General features: G+C 35.3%; 1 protein-coding gene across 2 annotated transcripts in view; it reads left to right on the plus strand.

Annotated features, from left to right (window-relative positions):
- The window catches only part of LOC121407249 (telomerase protein component 1-like), a 35,463-nt gene extending 13,673 nt beyond the window's left edge, over window positions 1-21,790 (plus strand). For both annotated transcript variants that reach the window (XM_041598224.1, XM_041598225.1), the window contains 18 exons: window positions 687-820; window positions 1,619-1,711; window positions 2,422-2,708; window positions 3,418-3,529; window positions 5,644-5,751; window positions 6,531-6,704; window positions 7,015-7,202; window positions 8,467-8,657; window positions 9,402-9,561; window positions 10,657-10,765; window positions 11,638-11,766; window positions 12,181-12,299; window positions 14,305-14,437; window positions 15,603-15,725; window positions 16,837-16,980; window positions 17,825-17,908; window positions 18,836-18,994; window positions 20,509-21,790. In XM_041598224.1, the coding sequence (XP_041454158.1) occupies window positions 687-820; window positions 1,619-1,711; window positions 2,422-2,708; window positions 3,418-3,529; window positions 5,644-5,751; window positions 6,531-6,704; window positions 7,015-7,202; window positions 8,467-8,657; window positions 9,402-9,561; window positions 10,657-10,765; window positions 11,638-11,766; window positions 12,181-12,299; window positions 14,305-14,437; window positions 15,603-15,725; window positions 16,837-16,980; window positions 17,825-17,908; window positions 18,836-18,994; window positions 20,509-20,616 (2,555 nt within the window). In that variant the 3' untranslated portion in view covers window positions 20,617-21,790. The remainder of the gene's footprint in view (window positions 1-686; window positions 821-1,618; window positions 1,712-2,421; window positions 2,709-3,417; window positions 3,530-5,643; window positions 5,752-6,530; window positions 6,705-7,014; window positions 7,203-8,466; window positions 8,658-9,401; window positions 9,562-10,656; window positions 10,766-11,637; window positions 11,767-12,180; window positions 12,300-14,304; window positions 14,438-15,602; window positions 15,726-16,836; window positions 16,981-17,824; window positions 17,909-18,835; window positions 18,995-20,508) is intronic.
- Window positions 21,791-23,970: the final 2,180 nt, after the last annotated feature.

Genomic DNA, 23,970 nt, shown 5'->3' on the forward strand with positions numbered 1-23,970 from the left:
GGATGTCACCAGGAACTTAAAATAATTGCAAATCTATTTACAATCCCTTAATCAATTATTATATTGCAATTACTTGCAAATTTCAATGATTTTTTATCTGCTTCTTGTAACAGGGTGGGTTAACTGATTTACTACGGATAAAATTGATCTGACAAATGTAAAATTGCAACAGAAACTTGCAATCAATACCCAATATTTTCATGCAGCATCCCCTGCGGTTTATACAGATCTTCTTGCATTAATTACATTTTATTATTTAGGGTGTACATTACTATAAGGAAGTGTCTAATAATGTATCACTGTGGTTATAGCATTTATAACCTCATCATTTTGAGTAATGATTTAATTAATATGTTAATAAGCCCACTGCTTATGTTGAATTATGAAATTTTCTTCTTTTCCAGAATACAAAATTTGATTCTTTTTACATTTTGCAGAGGAAACTGACAAATCAAAAATATTTTGTGTTTTCTCGAATGGATGAAAATTTATAGCTCTGTAAATGTTTTGGTTGTCTTGTTTATATTGGCAAAGTCTGCCATGTAAATCAAAACTGTTTCATTCAATCTGAATGCAGCTACAGATAGCAAGCTGTGATAACTAAGTGGCAGATAAAACATGGCCAAAATATTTCTAAAGCTGTAGTTTAAAACATTCTTTTATGTTCGCTTTTTCTTTTCCGACAGCCATATTCTTCATCAGAGAATCTTCATTTTTGGAATCACTCCCAGAGAAATTCAAGAAAGACTTTGTTGATGTCAACCCAATTGCTCCTGAGAAACTGAATATGCTTAAACAGATGCTGAGAGAGAGATTTGGGGTAAGAGTTGACCAGGTTCTTCACCAAAGATGAATTTGATTTGAATGGAAAAAGTACTATGACAGGGCCTTCAAATATAGAGATTAAAGCATATGTAACCATCGCCATGTGTAGTGTCAAGAAATAGCAAAGAATTACCATTTTATACTTAAATTATTGGGGTTGATCATCATGTTTATTGCGTATCAAATTCTTGAGGAGGCACATTTCAATCTACTTCATCTCCAGGGTCAACTGGTTTTGTCGAAGAAAACCAAAATTCTGACAAAGTAAAACCTTCCTGTATTACTTTCAAGCAAAATCTGCAGAAAATGTCAAATTTACAGTATTTGGAATTTTAAATTCAAAATAGTGATGGAACTGTATACAAACCGCTCGTTTTCATTTTTTAAAATGAAATCTATTATCTTGCAGGCTATTGAATCCTGTCCCTTTAAAGACACCATCCAGTCTGTCAGGTGTAGACAGGGAGTTCCCTCTGGGATACCTTCATTTTCTTGAAATTCGAAAGAAGACGGGTATCCGACCTATTAATTGAAATAAAAAAAGGTCCTTATCAGATGGGAAAGAATTTTTGTGACCATGCAGCCTTTATGACAATAATCAAATCATGATAGAATTGTGATGTAGTCGGCATTGGATAAGTTGAAAATCATAGGGCCATAGGGGTTTAACAAAATAAGGGCTTTGATGAATAAAGATGCTATTTGTTACTGCAAGAGGTCATATTATGATAGTGATATTAGTCTAATTATTTTAACGTTTAATGTTAATGTAAATTTGTTTTTGTTTTTATAGACAAATCAGGTGCACTTCTATGAATGTCAGTATAATGGTATCGGTGATGATGGACAGGTTGAGCTTTGTGGAATGGAATCACTTAGAGATAAGGTGAGTAAGAGAAATTAGAATAGAATTTAATTAAATTCATTATTTGTCAGTGCAGATAAACAGATATTTGTAGTAATTGGTTCATCAGCATTTATAGTATAAAATCTACATCATACAGGTATATAAATCATCTGTTGTAAATCCAAATCTCATGGCATATCTTCAGACATGTCTCTTGTGTACATATGGTTGAATTTTTTTCCCCCTTTTTTATTTTTCAATGGAAATTATTACACACCATTGGACAACTAAATTTAATCCAAAATTAAGCAAACCAGTTAGAATGAAAAATAACCACCCATTTATGAATTTCATCTCCCATTGACTTTTTACACAAAGTATAAAAATGAGCCGTTTTCGGCATAATAGTGTCTCTAAAACGTCACATGGTGTCACGATGCTAAACACGTTTGTCACTGATTTAGTTTTAAAAGTTACTTGTGGGAGACTTTAAATCAAGAGTCATAAAATTTTGCAGCGTTATCTCTTCGTGCATTTCAAAAAGAGGGAAAGCATGGGGGGTATCATGGCCCCCATTCCTTTTAGGGTTACATTCCGACTGCGCAGTCGAAGGTCCATCCAGTTTCTTCATGTTTTAGTGGCGTCTAACTAAATATCCATCAGAAAATCCTCTAACAAATCTACTTGAACAATGTTATGGCTGCCATAGGTGAATGAGGCATATTTTTATTATGCATACTTTGTGGCAGGTGTTTGAGTTCTTCACCGAGCGCATTTCTGAGCAGTATCCGCTGGACGATCGTCCATTGGACCCTTACCAGCAGGCCAAGGAGGCCCACGAGTCCTTCATGAAGAACAGGTGCGGTTGTGTTCTCGGAAGGACAGCCATTCTGGAGCAGATCAAGGACTATGTGGTGACAACGTCATCCAATGCACCCCTGCTTCTCCTCGGCGGCCCGGGTACCGGGAAGTCCTCTATCATGGCCAAGGTTGCTGAGGTGTCGGTGACCAAAGCAGCAACCAGAGAGATCCCAGGGTAGGCATCATGCAGGAGAAGTAGTGCTATCAATTCTTTTTTTTTGTCCTTGTGTAGGGACTGCTGATGCAATAATGACTGCTCTGTTCAAGCTGTTAAAATATTTACCTGTATTGACTGATGGCAAAATTTGAAGCCTATACCCTGTTATCATCGTCATTCTGTAGCTTATTCAGTTATGTATCATGTCATTCTATAAGAATAAATAGTTGTAAGTAATGTAATATTTCATTTGTATTATTTTGTTATGTATTGGTAATTATTCTCATGTAATTTTCTTTTTCATTTTGTATTTGTATGCGCTTTGAAACTTTTTGTAAAAAGTGCTATATATCAATTTGTTCTAATTGCCGTTTGGTGTACACTTGGCCTGATACCTACTGTATGTTGGCAAATTCTCATTTCGTCTAATGCCCATGTGGTCTAATTTTCATTCTACTAATTATTTTTACTTTGTTAAGCATTTGGTTCATAAACATTTAACCGTATAGACTAAGTGGTGTTAGACCAATTTGATATTAGATGAAATGTGCTTAGCCCAAAATATGAATAAAATGAAATGTTAAATAGACTTAGTGACATACAGACAAAAAGATTATTAGACCTATGTGTAGGAAAGTGGGATATGACCATCGTGGATGTGGGCCATATGGGCAGTGGTTGGGGCCCAAACATTATTTTAACCTTTTTGATTTTTTTTTCTTCTCAGGTCTCCAGATATTGGATGGCATGTGTTCTATCACTTTGTTGGAGCTGTCCCTGGATCACCCAACCTGGAAATGGCTCTCAAGAGATTACTAAGAGAGATAGGAGCAGTAAAGGTAAGGCTCATATTCTCAAAATAGGTTCCTTTCGTACCATGGTACAAAAACATGGACAATGCAGATTTCTCATATTATCACACTTCCATTAGGCGACCTTTGCCAAAATTTTTTTCAGTTCAGTTCAGTTCGTATTTATTTCATCTCTAAAAACAATGAGTACATATTTGCATCAAATATACACATCAAGTATACAGATTAATAATAGAACGAATAAATCATACAAAAATAACTTACAATAGATACAATGATATAATTTGGCCTATATGGTCATAGAAGAAATGAAATAGGAAGACTTAAAATAAAGCCAGCAATGGCCTTGTGAGATAAAGTCTCCTTAACTATCAAATGCTTATGTGGAGGCTATACTTTGCATATTATAATAAAACAAATATATATACATAAAAAACAAAGGTGACATAAAGGTTGAAGGATACATGTATATACAAAAAATGATAAGTAACATGTGTTTGAGAAAATCCATAGTGTGGATATAAAATTGTAGCAAAGCTGCTAAATTAGACATATTTTGAAGTAAAGTATTGTTTTAATCTTCTTTTAAAGAGGGATAGAGATTTGCATGACCGAACAAAATTAGGTACAGAGTTCCAGATTAAGGGGAAATTAAAACGTATAGCTTTTTGTACAAAGGTTTTTCCTACTTTCCATAAATGAAATAAACTACTCATACGTGTGTTGTGATAGTGTACAGTATTATTAATACAAAACATTTTATTAATCTTGTTTGGCAACTTTTTTGTGAGTAGAAAAACCCTAATATTGCTACTTGATATTGATAAAGATGAAAAATATTCAAAGTATTCATTTTATGAAATAAAGGTGCAGAGGGTGAAAGATAATGACTGCTGGTACATATACGAATTGCTCTTTTTTGTAATTTATAGAGTTTATCTAACTTGGTCTTAAAAAGCACCCACTTATAATTTAACTTTTCTAAGTGTACGCGATGAAATAAGTGCAGCATATTTTTAGATAATGGTATTGTACCATGGTACGATTGAAACCTCTCAAGAGTGCCTGCGGCACTATATGCGATCTGACTAAAACACTATGTGATCCGACTGCAACCCTTATTTTCAATAAACTGTACTTTGCTTTCCTCATGATAGTTAAAAGAATTGTCTTATTTTGGATTTCATGATAATAATCATATACTAAACTTGAAATTTTGATTCTCTGCAAGCCTTTTAGTTGATGTAAAGTCCAGATCAGCTTCAATCATAGCTAATGCTAAGATCGATATGACAGCACTACAAGTTTGAATTGATTTTGCTGTTATTCTTACAAGGATGCTGATAATTGTTTGGAATTTCAATATCATTCATATCACTATTTAGAACTTTGATCTTAATGGTTTTACAGGTTGGAATGTTCATATCAATGTAATAGTACGATTTAAAAAAAATGGCTTTCAAATGGGTTGCAAATGGATCGCATAGTGTTTGCCATTCATGATAAATTTCTGATCTCACAATGGCAGAATAATAAATTGAAAATGTACATTGCCAAAAGTTCATCTTATTCGTTTATACTTTCAGTTGATCTAAAGTATAGGATGTACATCTTTAGTTGGGGTTATTCAACTTTCTCTGCAGGCATCCAGAGATCCTGTTGATATTGTTGCACCTTGAGTTCATTGAGTGAACGTGATAGTAAATGTCTTGTAAACCCCCAAATTTTTATGACAAACTTGGATATAATGATTAACAAATATCAAAAATCAGATATTATTTAGAATTTAATGGGTCAAGGTCAAATGTCATTGATACTTTGTTTATTAGTTTGAAAATGCTTTATCACATTAAATAAAGCTTTTGAGATGATTTATATCACAAATAATATGACATGAATAACAATTTTCTCAGTCAAGGAGGTCATCAAACTCAGTATTTCGTTATCAATTGAATGTTTTTCCCCTCATTAGTGAAAATTTTTGTCATCTTAGTTTTAAAAACCAGCACTGCTACTGTATTGAATCGTGTAATGCAGGCGAGACTGCCGAGGCATTTCACTTGTTACAAAAAACGCCAATGAATTCCCTTTGCCCGCCGACCATATGAGAAGTTAGTTCTTTTTCTCTCTAAATGATCCAGGAGAGTCAGATGCCCAAGGATTTAGAAGAGACTTGTCAGGTTACCTATGCAGCTTTATCTAATCCTAATACCAGACCTGTCATCATCATCATTGATGCCCTTAATCAGGTATGTTACATCATTCTTAAAGGACCAATCATGCTTGTATATCTTTTAGGTCCACTTGGGTCAAATGGGGGGAAATCACACTATGAATTAAAAAAAGAATTTTCCTGTATTTTTTCTGACAACTATTAAGATATTTCAAAAGGGGCACTCTGATGCAAGTGGGATTGTTGGGGGCATTCCACTTGATTCTGAGTTATCCCTCTTTTGTGTAGTTCTGTAGTATGGGGAGGGGAGGGGTGTTTTATCACTTTGTTCCAAGTTATCCCCCTTTTACATGTATGTGGTTCTGTAGCATGGGGTGGGGCATATCACTTGGTTCTGAATTATCCCTCTTTTATGTGGTTCCTTAGCATAATGGGGAGATATTCCGCTTGGTTCTAAGTTATCCCTCTTTTTTTATGCTGTTGATGTAAGGGGAGGGGGGCAGTCAACTGAATTCTGCATTATCCCTCTTTTATGTTTTTTGTAGCATGGGGTGGGGGCTTCCATTTGTCTCTGAGTTGTACTCCTTTTCATGTTATGTAGCATTAAGGCGAAGGGGCAATCAACTTATTTCTCCATTATCCATCTTTTATGTGTATCTTTATCATTAGGTGGAGAGGGTCATTTCACTTGGTTCTGAGTTATCCGTCTTTATATGTGGCATGAGGGAGGGGGCTTTCCTCTAGTCTCTGAGTTCTCATTCTTTTCATGGTTCTTGCGCAGAGGGGAATTCTGTTTTTTTTTTCTGATTTATCCCTCTTTTTATGGTTCTGTATCATGTTTTTCTGTTTGTTCAGTTTGATGAGAGCAAGGAATCTACTGTCCTGACATGGCTTCCAAACAAGCTAGCACCTCAGATCCGTTGTATCTTCTCTATGATTGACCAGACGCCTCAGCATCAAACGTTAGAACTCAGATCCAATGCACCCCTATCCATCTTTGTCACACCACTTGATATGGAATCTAGAGAGGTGAGTCAAAACACATGATTCTTGATTCTGTTATATTGGTTTAATATGAAAACTCAAATTAAGTGCACCATTCAGTCTTATAGCAAGATGTTATTGAAGGATCATGAATTGGGATAATGATGATGATGACGTCATTGACGATGATGGTGACGATGACAATGATGTTGATTATAATTATACTGGTCATTTATGATGGTTATGATGATGATGATGATAATGATGGTGATGAGGGTGATGATGTTGGTGACGATGATGGTGATGATGTTGATGATATATATAGAATCTTCATCAATTTTTATCCCTTTAAAAGGCCATTGTGAGGGAGACACTCGGAAACTACAACAAGAAACTTGACGAGGAACAGATGGCTGACCTTTTGGGCAAGGAGTCTTCCCAGAATCCTCTGTGGTTGTCCGTAGCCTGTGAAGAACTGAGAGTCTTTGGGCTCTTCTCCAAAGTTACAGACAAGATCAACAAGCTGGCAGATGGTCTTCTCAAGTAAGTCATCATTTTAATCAATGGGATGAAGTTTTTTTTTTCTTGGCTTTGAGAGTTGTAGAATCCAGATCAGAATCATCTCTCATGTTTATAAAGGGATTTTTTTTAATCTATGAATTTGCTCCAACTCATAGGTATATCTGGATTCATCACTAATGCTGCTGATGTCTGTTCAGTACTCAATATATGACTTTATGGGCATTTACTCTTACGTTCACATGTATGTCTCACAAATTGTTACTTATTTTGTTTATAGTACATGTATAATCAATTTGTTGTTCATCATTTTTGTAGCTCACCCAATTGTAAATTTTCATTACTTTTGATTTGAAAATGTCTTATGTGGATTTTAAATATATATTAAAGGTCAAGTCCACCTCAGAAAAATGTTGATTTGAATCAATAGAGAAAAATCAGACAAGCACAATGCTTAAAATTTCATCAAAATCGGATGTAAAATAAGAAAGTTATGACATTTCAAAGTTTCGCTTAATTTTCAACAAAATAGTTATATGAACGAGCCAGTTACATCCAAATGAGAGAGTCGATGATGTCACTCACTCACTATTTCTTTTGTTTTTCATTGTTTGAATTATACAATATTTCAATTTTTACGAATTTGATGAATAGGACCTCCTTGCCTGAAGCACAAAATGATAAAATAATGGAATTCCACGTGTTCAGGGAGGAATGAAACTTCATTTCACATGACAATGACGAGAAAATAACAATATTTCATATAATAAAATACAAAAGAAATAGTGAGTGAGTGATGTCATCAACTCTCTCATTTGGATGTAACTGGCTCGTTCATATAACTATTTGTTGAAAATAAGCGAAACTTTAAAATGCCATAACTTTCTTATTTTACATCCGATTTTGATGAAATTTTCAGTGTTATGCTTGTTGAATTTTTCTCTTTTTATTCAAATCAAGTTTTTGTTGGGGTGGACTTGTCCTTTAAGGATATTTCTGTATTGTTACAATTAGAGATTAATGTTTGGTAAATTATGTGTATTCTAGTGTTCCTGTATATTGTTATCGTAGATGTGTCTTAAGCCTTATATATGCACATGAATGCCAAGGAGCATTGACTCATTGTGTAATGCTATGGACCCACCTTAGGATTGAAAAATTAAGTGTAATTACATGAGGAGAAGAAGTAGGCGACCACATTAAAATTTGCTAAGCTAATTTGGTTCATAGCTTGAAGAAAACGCTAGAAACAGTTGCCCTAAAATATTGTATTTATTTTTGTCATTAGCCTTCTGGCCCAGGTTTTTGACCGTTTTGAAGAAGAGAACGGAGGTGAACTGCTGGTTGCTACCTTGTGCTTATTGGAGTGTTCTAACACTGGACTACTAGAAACAGAACTCTTGACCATCCTTGGTGATGAAGACAATCTGATGCCCAAGTCAAGCTGGTTTGATTCTGGAGCGGGAGGAGAGAAGAAAGGTGAATATGAATGATTATAAGCTGGTTTGATTCTGGAGCGGGAGGAGAGAAGAAAGGTGAATATGAATGATTATAACCCTGACAATGATGACCATGATGATATCGATGATGACCACTAGGACTGTAATGATGACCAAATTGACATGATTCAGAATTGGCTATTTTGTGATAATTTGTGAACCGTTTGAAGGGTCAACTTCAATTCGGTCCAAGTGTGTATGTAGGATTTGACAGTGATTTGAGTAATTTTTGGAGTAAAAACGTTCAAGGTCTTAGAGGTCATTCTATATCTGAAAATATATCTTTCCGCAATAACCAAAGAACTTTTTATCGACCAACTTCAAACTTGGCTCATATGTGCGACAATGATCTAATTTTAGAAGTTTTTAGTTATCAGTGAAGTAATCATTTAAAGGTTTGTGATCCCCTGATTCAGAGAGTGCTGTTGGACATACGTATGCGCTGCGGACTGTGTCAGCTGCCACTTACACCAATGCTATACATCATCTATGCAGATGCCATGTTCCAAAAGACCAAGCTCTGGCGATTCCCAGTTCATGCACTCTTCAGCTGCTCTTTGAAGATCTTTGCAGTTTGGCTCTCCCTTTTTGTACTGTGTGAACTAACGTCAGCATATATTTTGGCCAATATTGATGTAGCCACTAGTAGGGTAGTATAGGTTCTTAGCTTAAATATACTTTGATTAATCTTGTCTGACTTTTGTCTTCATTTCTTTTCAAATAGATTCCAGAGAAAAGAAAGAGAAGGACATTGGTCCTTTGTCAGCTCACAAGTGGGCCAGAGTCTTCCGTGCTCTCAAACCTTTCCTCAGACCTTTTGGAGAGAGTGGTGAGGGGCGTCTTGACTTCTATCATCGATCACTCAGCAAAGCTGTTAGGAAAAAGTAAGATTCTTGATCAAATGTGATTGATATGCTGTGACCTGGTACCCATAACTCAAAGCTTAGCATTGATCGTACAGCATTTTTCTATGATTGATTGCATATTTGCATTGACTACAATGTACAATCAATCGTGGAAATCTAGTGTATGATTAATCGCTTACCTTTGTATGATGGGACCCTCAAAGCTAAACACAAAGCCTAGTGATTGATTGTACTGTTCGTTTATACCTGTTTGCACACAATGATCAGTGTAATCAATTATAGACCCATCCTACAATCAAGTGTTAGTGCTGTGTGTTTTGGAGCACAGGGTCCCGTCACATAATGCATCAGGCTGATTTCGACTAATGATCAAGGACAATCATAAAAAGCATCCATGTTATAAATCGCTTAGCTTTCTATTACAGGACCCGTGTCCATGGTAAGATGCCAAATTCATCTTTAGTTTTTATGAAATCTTGTGATATCTTTGGTCTATCTACTATAGTAGTGTGTTTGGGAGCACAGGTTCCTGTCACATAATGCTTTAGTGATCGAGCATGGGGCTGGTTTGGACATATGATCATGGATTATAATCAAGACAACTAATCATAGAAAGCATCCTTGTTATCGCTAAGTGTTCTATTACAGGGCCCTTGTCCATAATAAGATGCCAAATTCATCTTTAGATATGTATTTGGACTACCTAGGATACATGTAGTCTAGTAGCATACCATGAGTTGGACTTATTTTACAGCAGAGTCAGCTGTTTCTAGTTTCGACCTATATGATCACAACTTGCTTTACATGCATTGCATGGATAGATTTGTGGTATAGATACAGTTCGGGTAATTTATGTGATGGTGGTTTTGGAGATCGCAAGCCAATGTCAAAGGTTATTTGAGGTCATTAGTTTACCTGCAAGAGTCTTTCTTTGACAAATTTTTCCAGTTGCTTGGATAACATCAAACTTGAGTAGCACATTCATGGCATGGTGCCTTCAGCAGTCACATTCCAAAGTTTTAAATATGATTTATCCCTGTAGCCTAGTATGCCCAGGTATGTTACATCTTCTGTGTAGTTATTGCAATCTTGGAATTTGGTTTGTTTGTTTAGATACTTGAAGCTTGGAAACGGAGAAGATGATCAGAAGAAATACACCTGGTGGCACACAAAACTGGCCAATTTCTTTGAGAGAGTTACATCTGTGGAGAGGAAATGTGAGGTATGGAATCTGTTGTTTATTGAATGCTTAAAGGTCAAGTCCACCCCTGAAAAATATTGATTTGAATAAATAGAAAAAATTAAACTAGCATAATGCTGAAAATTTCATCAAAATCAGATGTAAAATAAGAAAGTTATGACATTTTAAATTTCCACTTACTTTTTACAAAACAGTGATATGCACAACTAGGTGAGTCAGTCGATGATGTCCATCACTCACTATTTATTTTGATTTTTATTGTTTTAATTATACAATATTTAATTGTTAACAGATTTGACAAAAAGGGCCAACTTGACTGAACCATATATCTATGAAATAATGCTAATTCCACATGTTCAGGGAAAAATTTATCTTTGTTTCCCTCATCAATGGGGAGAAATTTTAATATTTCATATAATATACTACAAAGAAATAGTGAGTGGATGACATCATAAGTCTCCTCATTTGCATACCAACCAGGATGTACATATAACTGGTTTGTGAAATTCAGTGAAACTTTGAAATGTCATAACTTTTTTATTGTACATCTGATTTTAATGAAATTATCAGTGTTATGCTCGTTGGATTTTTATTCTAAGCAAATTTTCGTTGGGGTGGACTTGTCCTTTAATAGGGATGTTTTAGAATTGTCAGTAATAGAAAAAAATTCCTCCATTGGAATGAGAAGTATAATCGTTCTTGATACCTAGTTTATACTATAGTCAAGAATATCTGCAAGGTTTACATGGAATTCTATCTCTAACTCTATTTGTTATCTAAAAATTTGAAGGAGGAACACATTTCTGTTGTGTATAGTCAAGAATCTGTTTTTTTTTCTCCAGTTTATCCCATCCTTTTTATACCCCTTTATCTGATTTGAATCTTGTTTATAGGAATATCCTTTCCATCTGAGTGTGATTAAAGATGAGAGACGTCTCGCAACATTCTTGTCTGAATGGCAAGTCTTTGATGAGTTCTTCATAAGTGAGTTCAGTACAGATCTCTTGGCATACTGGAGGAAGGTAGGTTGAATTTAATGGAGGAGACTTGTCATATCAATGCAGCCATAAATGTAATCTTCTTGTTGGATTATATTTAGAAATAGAAGGGATGACATTATGCTTTTGATATTGCAAAGATTGGTAATTACACTAAAATCAATTTTATATTTGTAATGTTATTTCTTAATGTCAAACTTGTCAACTGTGATGGATGAAATAGTTATGATTTTGTGAAAAAATAAATTCTGTAATTATGATGAATAGATAATTAAACAAGATGGGTCTTGTAAATATTATGAACTCTACCAATTTTTTTATTCATGCATCATTAAATTTGCAATGTTTACTACGTTATTGTACGGGTAAGTGTATGAGCACTGAAAATATGTCATCCTTTCTTTGGTTTTGATCATTTTTTTCCATACAAACTTGTAGGCTGGTGGCCCAGAGAAGATGGAGGAATGTTACAGGAAAGCACTGGAAGACCTCAACAACAACCCAGACATGGACAGGGAAGAAGTTGCTATTCGTTATGAGAAGGTTGCAAGGGTCCTGTAAGTAACTTTGGTCTTCGGTATCGTCAGAACCCTATTGGTTAAAAGTTACAATCATGGTAGCTACCACGGTAACACTGCTCAACAGCCAGCCATAATCAAGGATTCCATGGGAGTTACCATTTGATCTCAAAGTTACCATAATGGTTATGTTTATGCAGTGGGGTCCTGCACATTAACATTAATCTAGTGGAAATTCCAAGTAATTTAACAAGGGGCATCTTCATCAAGAGGAGCTCTTAACCCTAAATCTCCCGGGGTATTTTGATTCTTGTCATTCCCGGGGGGGGGGGCATTATGGCCCCCCCTTAAGATCTCGGCCGCCGATCGCGCGAGCGATGCAAAAATTTGCACGCTGGTAGTGTGCGATGTAATCTACAAGGCTGTATGGTAAAATTTTCCAAAATAATGAGATTTTATTTTATATGAATTAATTATGCTAATTTATGCATAAATCATACTTTTTGCTCTAATTCACTAAATAAAGCTCCTAGAATGCTAATTTTTGGTAAAAATTTTCTTTGTAGCATTCTTAACAATCGTAATTCAAAAAAACTTTGGTTTGGAAATAAATTTCTAATGTATTTTATTGTTTTATGAATTTCTTATGTATTTCTTTGTTTTTTTACTTTTTGTTTTTTATTGTTTTTTCAATGGAAATTGTTCCAGACATAATTCTGATCATAAACAAGGCAAAATTAATTAAGTTTAATCAGTAAAAGTAGAAATAATGATACATTTATGAATTTTGGCTAAATACGCAATTTGCATTGGATTTGTACATGAAATCACGTTTAGGAGCAATTTTGGGTCTGACATGCACTTGCATAATGTTGCGTAATGTCGTAACCGCGTACCCGGGCGTCACAAATTTGGTCTCAAAATTTGCGCGAGACTTGAATGTAAAAAGTCAGTGAGCTGCGAGGTGAAAAAATTTCGCGCAGCAGATATATCGCGAAAATTGTTGAGGGGGGGCCATTATGGCCCCCCCCCCGGGAGAATTAGGGTTAATAAAGGTCTTCATACCAACATCCATTATTAGTTATTGAAATGTTACTATCTAATTTGTTGAAAACAACTTTGGGCAGTGGCGGACCATGACCTGGAGGAGATCATTGATTGAAAGGCACTGTATTGTTTATGAACAATGCTGTGCCCCTCCAATGCTTTGTATCTTCAGGGTCACGGTCTGCCACTGACTTTGGGAGTAATATCCTTACAATACAGGAAAGGCCATTAGGTCTAACTAGTTTGATTTACATGGAGACCCATTCTGCTGTGGTAGTAGACATGGTCACTGTGTTGAGTCTCCTGGTTCCATGACATTTGCTCCGCTGCAAATTCCACAAGTCAATGGAATGACCAAATGAATCCCTGGATTTAACACTATACCCTATCCTAAACCTAAGTAACCCTAATCCTAATATGAAACCCTTTTGCAACTCCAACTCTAATTGTATACTGTAGACAAAATAAAACCAGGAGTGATTGTCTCCAGAGCAAATGTTGTGTCACCAGTCTCCATAACCCCTGCTGTAAGAGGGGAGGGGGACAAGGGCAGAAGGGGACAGGTGTTTTCGCAAGCCCAATTTTTTTTATACTGAAATGGAAAACTTTCAGACGGTCCAAATCTTTGCAAAATTAGGAAATAATGATGATACCAACATGCTTATATAGTGCATATCACTGCCAATTTGTCCCTATGCGCATTCATAACGTAGATTTTGATCAGCCAAAACATACATGTATTGTATTGTCTTTTTGTATATTTTGCTAGAGTTTGTTTATGCATTCCACATCATAAAAAAATGATAGTGTATGACAGAAAAAGTGCATGAATATATTGTTATATACACATGTATTGAAAATTTTCGTTCAAATGCAAGAAAAAGTATATATGAAAATAACTTCTGTTTTATAAGAACCATTGACATAAATTCCATCATCATTGCTTGTTCCTTGATTCATTCATAAACACATTTCTTTGTTTATGTTTGAATAACAGAATGCAGGCCAGTCAGCTGAAGACGGGTTACTCAATCTTAGAGACAGCTATGCAGATGGAGATGGATGAACTTGGGGCCAGGGAGGAGAGAATGCTGGTTCTCTATGATCTGGTTGCCAGCTGGAACAATGAGGTTAACACTGGTCTTTTTATTTCATTATATTGCAAAATGACTTTAAAGTGAATGTGAGCTAACCAACACTGTTTCAGGCCTATCTTTGACTGTTTGTTTTAAATAGTTACTTCGTTATAAATAGGTACTCTTGGAGTATGCCTTTTGAGATAGCTATTTGATAAAGTAGGGAATAAATAAGCCTGTGATTTTTGTCTCGCCTGCATAGCAGAGCGAGACTGTAGGCGCCGCTTTTCCAACGGCGGCGGCGATAACGGCGTCGTCGACATTGAAATCTTAACCAAGATTAGTTCTTGAAATGTCATAACTTATATGGACCTAGTTAATGAAACTTGGACACAAGGGTAATCAAGTATTACTGAACATCCTGCCCGAGTTTCAGGTCACGTGATCAAGGTCAAAGGTCATTTAGGGTCAATGAACTTAGACCATGTTGGGGGAATCAATATCGAAATCTTAACCAAGGTTTAGTTTTTGAAAGTATATGGACCTAGTCCATAAAACTGAGACATAGGGGTAATAGTGTATCACTGAAGATCCTGCCTTAGTTTCAGGTCACATGATTGAGATCAAAGATCACTTAGGGTCAACAAACTTTGGCCATGTTGGGGGTATTTGAGGAATTTGAAAAGGGGTCCGGTCAAAAAATTTCCCTAGGCGGATTGAGGGGAGGGCCTATTAGGGTCAATGCAGTATGAATGTATTGAGTAGTATGTTATCATTCAATTGGACCTATATTATAGGACTACACTGCTTAGAATGTTGCATTATGGGACAGGAAGTGAGCCAGATTCAGTATAATGTACATCGATTTGAAGACTTGAGCTGGTGTTATTCAAGGTTTCTGTATTCCCTATTAGCTTAAATTCATAGGATTTATTGCAATCAATTGAAAATGACCAAGGATGAACAATTCCAAGACTGACAGTTTTGAGGGTATGTTATGATTTTCTTTGGCCCTCTTATCAAACTTATTTTTGTTCACATCTTATTTTCCAGTCCTTGTGCTTTACCTGTTTTCCTAATATTCAAATTCCTTTTCATTAAAACCCTGTTATTACATCTTCATTCGATGTGTAATTATTTCATTTGAAACAGATATTCTCTTTCTCAATTTTGACAGACTGATATAATTTGATTATTTTTTTCTCTCTTTTTTGAACAGCTACTAACACTGCATGACTTTATTACAACAAAAATGTTTCCCAACCTCCGTCCATCGATCTCTTACCGGCGCAAGTCCCTTGCTATCAGCAAGAAGTTTGTTGACAGGGATGAGTCCTTTAAGGTAAGGAAACTTTACAAGACGATGCCAAATTGCAGACCCTGAACTGAATTCAGGCACTTGCAATTTTGTTTTTGTTCTTTAGCATTATTTGTCTCGCCTTCCAGAGGTAAAGACAAGACTAAGACCTCCATTTGGTTCATCGTCAATGGGTTGTTAAAACCTTGCATCTCAAAATTAAATTTTTAGGCCAAGTCTACCCGAAAAAAATGTTGATTTGAATCAACAGAGAAAAATCAAACAAGCATAATGCTGAAGTTTCATCAAAATTGGATGTGAAATTAGTTATGACATTTTAAACTTTTTGGTTATTTTTCACAAAACAGTTTTAAGCACAACTCAGTAATATTCAAATAAGAGCCAATGATGTCCCTCACTCACTACTTCTTTTGTTTTTTATTGTATGAATTATACAATATTTCAATTTTTAGAATTTAACGATAAGTATCAACTTGACTGAACCACAAGAGAAAATTGAATGATTTATATTTCATATAATAAAATGCAAAAGAAATAGTGAATTGGTGATATCATCAGTCCCCTAATGTGCATACCGACCAAGATGTACCTACATGTATAATTTAGAAATATCAAAACTGTCTCATTTTACATCAAATTTTGATGAAATTTTCAGTTTTGCTTGTGATGCTTGTGGGAATTTTTAACTTTTTAAAAATCAATTTTTAGGGGTTGAACTTGAAGATCAAGTTCAGAGTGACATAAGTAGCATACGTCTATTGCCAGAAAGATTTCTCCACAGAAATTAGGAGATTGTTTTCAAATGATATAAGGTTGCCACCATTGCAATATCTAGAGATTTTTTTTAGCTTCCCTCAAACAATATTACAGTTGTGGACAATGAGCAAGTGAGGGTTATTCATGAATGGGGGAGGGGGTAGCATTATGTGTGAAGATGGTATGGGAAATTGCATATTAGGGTCAAAGGTCATTTGATGTCAAAGTTTGTCAGCTTAATTCTCTTATGACTAATAACTGTAAACCAATGCTTGTAGATGTTGTAGTAGTACCGTTATGTGATGGTGATGTTGGAGATCATATGCCAAGGTCAAGTATAAATAACATGTCATATACGCCATCCTGATTTTTTGTACAGTTCAAACGTGCGTTCTCACTGATGAAACTGGCATTTAACCTTAAGACATGGTATGTGCTGAGAGGAGACAATGAAATGTCTGCTACTGAAGCTATGGACCTGGGCTTTGCGAGTCTTAAGGAAGCCAAACAGCTTTTCACTGAGGTAGGTATTGATGTGAAAGATGGATGATCATTGAGATGAAGGATAATGGTGATTGGTTGATAAGAGGGTAATCTAACCATATTTTTGATGTTGATGATTTTCACAGAGCTGCCAATTCATATAATTTTTTGCTATTCAGTAGGATTTTTAAGGGGGAAGTGACAACAGAATTTTTGTTTCCCCCTAGAAATAAGATTGTTGATTTTAGTATGTTTTTTTTTATTTTAAAGAAAAATAGGACTTTGGCTTGAAAATAGGATAAGGAGCAGTAAAGAATAGGATTGATGATGATGTTGAATATATGATGATAATGATGACAATGATGGTGGTGATGATGATGATGTTGGTGATTTAGATGGTTAGAGACTACTGTGATGACCATGGAAAAAATCATTGCAATAACTGATATCGGTAAAAGTGTCGGTAGTAGTAGTGGAAGTGGTGGTGGTTGTGAAGTTGTACATATACACCTAAATTGGAATATGGTAAAGGGTGTATCAATAGTTGCAATATCATTGGAAACTTTTAATGTGTATGGCCCATTTGATTTTATACTAACTTGGTGTCTTACATGCACCTGAGATAATCAGATATACCGCCATACACATGTTGTGGCTGTTGTTGCTACATTCGTCAAAGCAAAGCAAAATTAAATTAAGCACCATGATCAAATATTTTTTTGTCATAGATAATCATGTATTTAATGTGCCAGTGCAGAGAAAACAAACTTTTTAAGCATGCCTACATAAATTGCAAGCTTCCAGTCCCTCTAAGTATCTCTCTAAAACTATTTATGATAATTTCTGAATTGAAAACATTGTATTATTGTGGTTTATTTTTGTAGCTGAATGACAAGGGACATTTGGCTGAATGTTTGATGAATGAATCCCTTCTGGTTGGTGAAACAAAGCAAGTGGATGCATTAGAGGTAAATCAATGCTTTTATCAGAAAGAGGTCTTTGATCTTTAAAAAAAAAGACTTTCATCAAACCCTATAACCAGTTATTATACATATTGAATCCTTTGTTTAACACTATGTGACCTGGGCTATTATTCAAATTAAATTGCTCTTTTATTTAGCTCACTTGGGCTATTTTGTAATTGTATTGCCCAGCAGGGAGTGGCCCATGCAGTATCCCATTAAGAACTCATTTCTTGATGAGTGAATTATTTTTTCGAAGAATCAGCAACCTATTGTTAAATTGTGAACACTGTTGAATTCAATCGGTAAAAGCAAAGATGATCACTAATACTTGAATTTCAGCAGAAAACACAATTCATGTCAAAATTTTAGGTTAAATAACATGTTTTAGTGATTTTTGGTCCGATGTGCAGGTGCATTACTTTTTCTAACTTTTAAACGACATACCCACAAGTTGCAAATTTGTTCAAAGATGTCGTAAGGAAAATGTCAACATCGTGGCAAGAGCTCATTGTGTTACAAATTGATTAGCCATTTACCCCCCCCCCCCCTTAATAAGTCTGCAGGCACAGGCAGAGGACACCTGAAGAAAACTTTGAACGTAAAGTGGGTCTTGTCACAAGCAAGACTAGCACAAATACAACTGGCTATTTCAATTTGTGTGCAAGTCACTGCAGGGGGTTAGACTGCATATTCAGACCACTTTCATCAAGTGAAGGGTTTGCAAAGCACAGTATATCTTTGTAGGTATTAGGTTTGAATAATTATAGAATGTGATTCCTTCATAATTTCATTTTCAAGAAGGCTGAGGAGTAGTGAATTTGTTGACACAAGATGCAAAAGACTCATAAAAAATAATTAAATCTGACATGGTGAGCTCTCCGTCCATTTGGTCTTGAATAATAAGGGAATGTCATTCCTTGGTATTGCCAGATTTTCAAGAAGGCTGAGGAGTTGTGCCTTGAGGCTTATGGAGAGATGAGCGTCCTATCAAGTCGACTGTTCACCAACATGGCAATCCTACTTGAAGAGATGGGTCTCAAGGATGAAGCATATGATTACTTCGTCAGGAGCAGGGAAATCAAAATAGCTGTAAGTTCTTATTTAAAAAAAATAAGAATATCTGGGAGAGCAATTCATGAAACATTACGGTAGTAATTTTCACTGACTGTTGTTATAAGCTGCTGCAAATCCTTGCATGTGATTGACTGAGAGGGAAAAAATCACTTGACAAAATTTTTCATGTAATGCTCCCCACAGTGCTTGATAACTGTGTTAGCTTATGAGCATGGTTTGGATTTGTGGTGAATTAGAGACATTTAAACATTAATATTTCTTGACCAATAATATCCGACCTACCTCCACTTATGCTAAAGATACGTATGGTTGCTATCTGCGTCTTGATGGGGGGGGGGCACTGTGCCTAGCTAATCCAAAGAAATGTAATGGAAATAGTGAGTGTGTGACATCATCAGTTCCTTTTGGGATGTGTTGTGAAAATAAGCAAGGTTTGGCAATTTCCTGGAAAATTAGGTATTACCCATCCAGGTGGGAAATACTGGGATAAACTTTTAAATTCTGGGAAGTACTGAAGATGGACAGGGCGTAATGTTTGGGCTCTGAAGGAAAACCCGGCTTGAACCCGGACTGGAAAGTTTAGCATAATTATTTTCTGGGTCCTGGATCAGCTCAGAACTCGGAGCCACCGCACAATTGCACACTGCTGCTGTGCCTACCTAGCATTAGTGATACAGCGAAGCCTGGCCTCACTCAATGCATGCTAGCTATGCTGCCAATATCTATCCTCTGATCTCTGGCGCTAATGCATTTTCACATCTGGCGATATTAAACTAGTTTCGCCTTAAATTTTGTCTGAATTAATCAATTCTTAGAGCCTTATTGAGCATCAGGAGCGGCTTTATTTTGGCTTCGATCTTGACATCATTTTTAGAATTCACAGTCAGACACCCTTTACTTAGCTCCACCGTAGATATGGGCTGAAGTTATTGACTTAGAGTACTGCCAGCCTGCTTTCATTTTTTTGGTTGATTACTTAGTCCATATTTATATTATTATGGCAAAGGTGAAGTCTGAGAATTCAAATGACGCCGTTGAGACCAAAGCCAAATACAGCTGTTTCGGATGTGGCTGAAATCCAGGTTAAGGATCAATTATGTTTGATATTTCAGAATAAATCTGAGCTAAATAAATAAAATAAATCTGAGGCTTTTCCCTGGGGAAATCCCCACAACTCGCCAGTCTCCAAGTTCCTGCCCGGCCCAACTCCCAACATTAACCTTGAGGTACAGAAAAATGCTAGAATATGCTTAAGAACACTTTGGCAATACCTAATAATATTTAAGAAATATATTATGTAGTGTTTCCCTGTACTTCCAACTGAGGCAGTATTTACGGGTATTTACCACAAATAATTTTCAATCCTGCAAACCCTGAAAATACAACAACAATGTCTTTTTCATGCTACATCAGATTTTAATGAAATTTTCAGTGCTATGCTTGTGTCACTTTTCTCCATTTAATCAACTCAAGTATTTGTTGGGTTGGATTTGATCTTGACTTTGATTCCTTGTTGTGTTTATCACTAGGTGTTTGGTGCTGAGCATCCTCAGACTCAGCGACTGGATAGAGTACTGGCAGAGGACGATTATGCTGCAATTGCAAGACGCAGACAGACCATAGACGAGAACTATTAGATATACCAGGAAGGTCATTCTCAGTCGTTACAATTCATGACTCAACTCTCTATCGACCATTAGCCTTACACCATTCAAGAATGATCACTGATAGATACAGCTACACTCTGCATTCAATAGCACCTGATCGAAATTCTACAGTTAGTTTCAAGGGGAAGTTCACCCGATGATAAGTTCATTTTGATACAGAAATATGCTCAATATATTTAATTTGATAAGATATGCATTGAAGGTTTTTCTGAAAATCCATTAAAGAATAACCAAGTTTGATTTTGTGACGTTACAGATGATTGCTTCTCCATGTGTCATGTAATATGAATTCCCTGAAATTCAATTTTCTTAATAAATTGAATGTAGTTTCTTTGTCCAATGGATGTATCATCAAACACAACTATTTTCCCTTCTATAAGAAAGACATTTTTATTGATAGGTTAAAGGATTGGAATTCATAAAATTTATGATGTATGGGGAAGCTGCTTGCATATTCAAAACTTCAAAAATCCATGATTCTCTCGATCTTTGAAGGATATTCATCAATCCTTGACCAAATAATTTCCTATATTTCCGCTTTTATTGAAACCAACAGCATCATCTGCTTGAACTTCCCATTTAACCATCCATGTATTTCATTGTCTTGACAATATGTAAGAGACACAGTGCAAGATTCCTAGGCTACATGCAGGTCAAAAGATAGATGGCATAATTGATTTTAATATTTAATATTTAAACGGATGACCGAGCAGTACATCAAACATCATTTGAGCTTTTCACTCATGTTGGGTATTGTTCGTGGAAAGAGGTGTTATTACTGCTGCACAATTTACAGGAGGCGCATTGATTATGTTGGATGGGAGGGAATAGGATTAGGGTATTAACAATTATGACCTTGTCCCTTTCCTTCTTAATTTTATCAGGGATAATGTAAAGATTGAATGGATGCACTATCCAGACACCTGTGATGTTTGAAATGTTGTGTTAATATCAGAATTCTATGTCGTTAAATTGAAGTTTGATGTTTTTCATTATATACTGGATGTCGTAAGCGTAAGTGGAGACTAAATATGAAAGAATTGATTTTGTTCTGATTTTGTCCATTCTGTAGATTCAGTTCAAAGTAACAATGTTAGGTTTGAATTGATCTTTTAATTTGTGGAACAAATCCATTAAAAAATTGCAATGTGTTAAACTCTTATTGGTATTTTAGCAATCTTTCAGCGGTCTTTCGATAAACTTTCAAAGGTCTTCGTAGTCTTTCAATGATCTTTTGGCAGTCTCTCAAGATTTTTGCGGAGATCACTGCAAGACTCATGAGAGATCGTTGAAAGATCACTGAAAGACCAGGCAAAGTCCATGGAAAGAATTCTGAAAGATGACTGTTGCATAAAAGATCTCTGAAAGACCATTGCTATAGGACTAGTCTAAGACCAGTAAGACAAGAAATATCCATCAGTCTTTCAGAGTTCTTTGAGGGGTCTTTCTGAGCCATTCCACAGAGATGACAGATTTCAGTGATTTTGAAGACCGCTGTAAGACCTCACCAATTTTCTTAAGTCTTTCAGTGGTCTTTCAATGGTCTCCGTTCTGTGGAATGGGGGCCTTATGAAATTCTCTCAACATATACCTTATTGAGCTACCTATTATCCAGCCCTTTTTTCATTGTGGGATTTTTTTATTAAGTTATTCAAAGTCATTTGATTAGGCAATAAAGCCATATAGAATATTTCTAATTTTAGTCAAATTGAATTGGTATAACCTGCTCATACACAGATAATGACTAGTACTTGTTTTCTTTTCCTATGCATGCCGTAGCTCTTTCATAAACATGTATGTAAATAACAATAGATTTTTATGAGACTAACACTTTATAGACCATGTTCTGTGTTTTTGTATGTCCAAGAGTGCAAGTATTTTAATATTTCTTATGATTTAAGTATGATTGTGATTTTTTTAAAATAATTTCTGTAACTTTGTGTGAACATAATTTATAAATTTTAACGACATCTTTTTTCTGTATTATTCACTTCTGTAGAAATGTCACAGTAATCATATCATTGTATATTTTTTGTAGAAAATCTATTTATGTTTTGTAATCAGCATAAAGTTTAGAAACATCTTTTCACTGTCATTTAATCCTAACAGGAGGGGGTGAATCATGCAACAATAACTGCATTTTGACAATGAAGAAAATAAAATGGCAGATATATATATATGCATACATTGTATTTTGTAAAGGAAGAAGAATATCTTAACTTTTCATCATGATATACTACAGGGGTGTGAGTGGTCAGCTGGTCACAAATAAAATAATCTGATAAAGAGCTGGAGTATTGAAAAAAAATCTGAAATAGAAACAGCTCTCATACTTTTTGTAAAGAGAAAAGCCAAAAATAAGCTTAAATTAAAGCCTGTGTATAGCTTTGGTAAAGGGTCAATAATGTGATTGAAAATCGAAGATCATCTAATATGACAGTCTTACTGAAGCGTAGAGACCGTTAGATATTTTTCCAACTGCACTTCTCTGAGAAAATTTCAAATATTCAAATCTTGGATATATAGCGCCCTCTCTCGGCGATGCTTGTTTTAAATTAAAAAAAATGGGCATTCAAGTACTTATCTTATAAATTTAGTGATTAGATATCCAAAAGTTACAGACAAAGAACATATCTTGAAAGTTTCAGCCATTTCCATGATTTGGAATAGGATTTAATTGAAAGACAAAAACACAGATATTTTAATTTGATCGGGTGACCCGATCAAGTTAAATTTCCATGTAAAATCACAAAATTTATCCTGTAAAACACATTTTCATTTCATATCCTCCACATCATAACTGTTATAGGGCATATCCATTCATATTAGCTAGCAATGAATTGGAAAAGTGATAGGTGCATTTTGGTGGATTTACCAAAACTATACACAAGCTTTAAGGTGAAAATCAAAACAAAAAAATCTGAACTCTCACACCCCTGATACTAGTAAACACGTTCGACTTCTATGATGTATGTACATACTTTATTTTTAATATTGTTCGGACTGTATATTTGTGTTTGTGTAACTAGTAAAAAAAAAGATCCAAAGAAAGCAAGTTCATTGCAATACAGCCTGATAAAAAGAAAACCTTGATTTGTATATAAGTCAAAGGGATTGTGCATATACAAGAGAGACACAGGTTGAAAGATTTTGTAGAAGGATCAAAGCATTAGAAAGATGATTGGCTGTAATACATGCACATGTACAGTTCATGTACGAAAGTATTTTGTATCCAGTTACATCAAACAAGTAAAAATGTAGACTACAAAATAAACATGTATTTTTCATTGGACTAATCAGGCTTCTGGAAAATGCACATGCATA

This window comes from Lytechinus variegatus, chromosome 2, assembly GCF_018143015.1.
Source record: "Lytechinus variegatus isolate NC3 chromosome 2, Lvar_3.0, whole genome shotgun sequence".
Taxonomy (NCBI): domain Eukaryota; kingdom Metazoa; phylum Echinodermata; class Echinoidea; order Temnopleuroida; family Toxopneustidae; genus Lytechinus; species Lytechinus variegatus.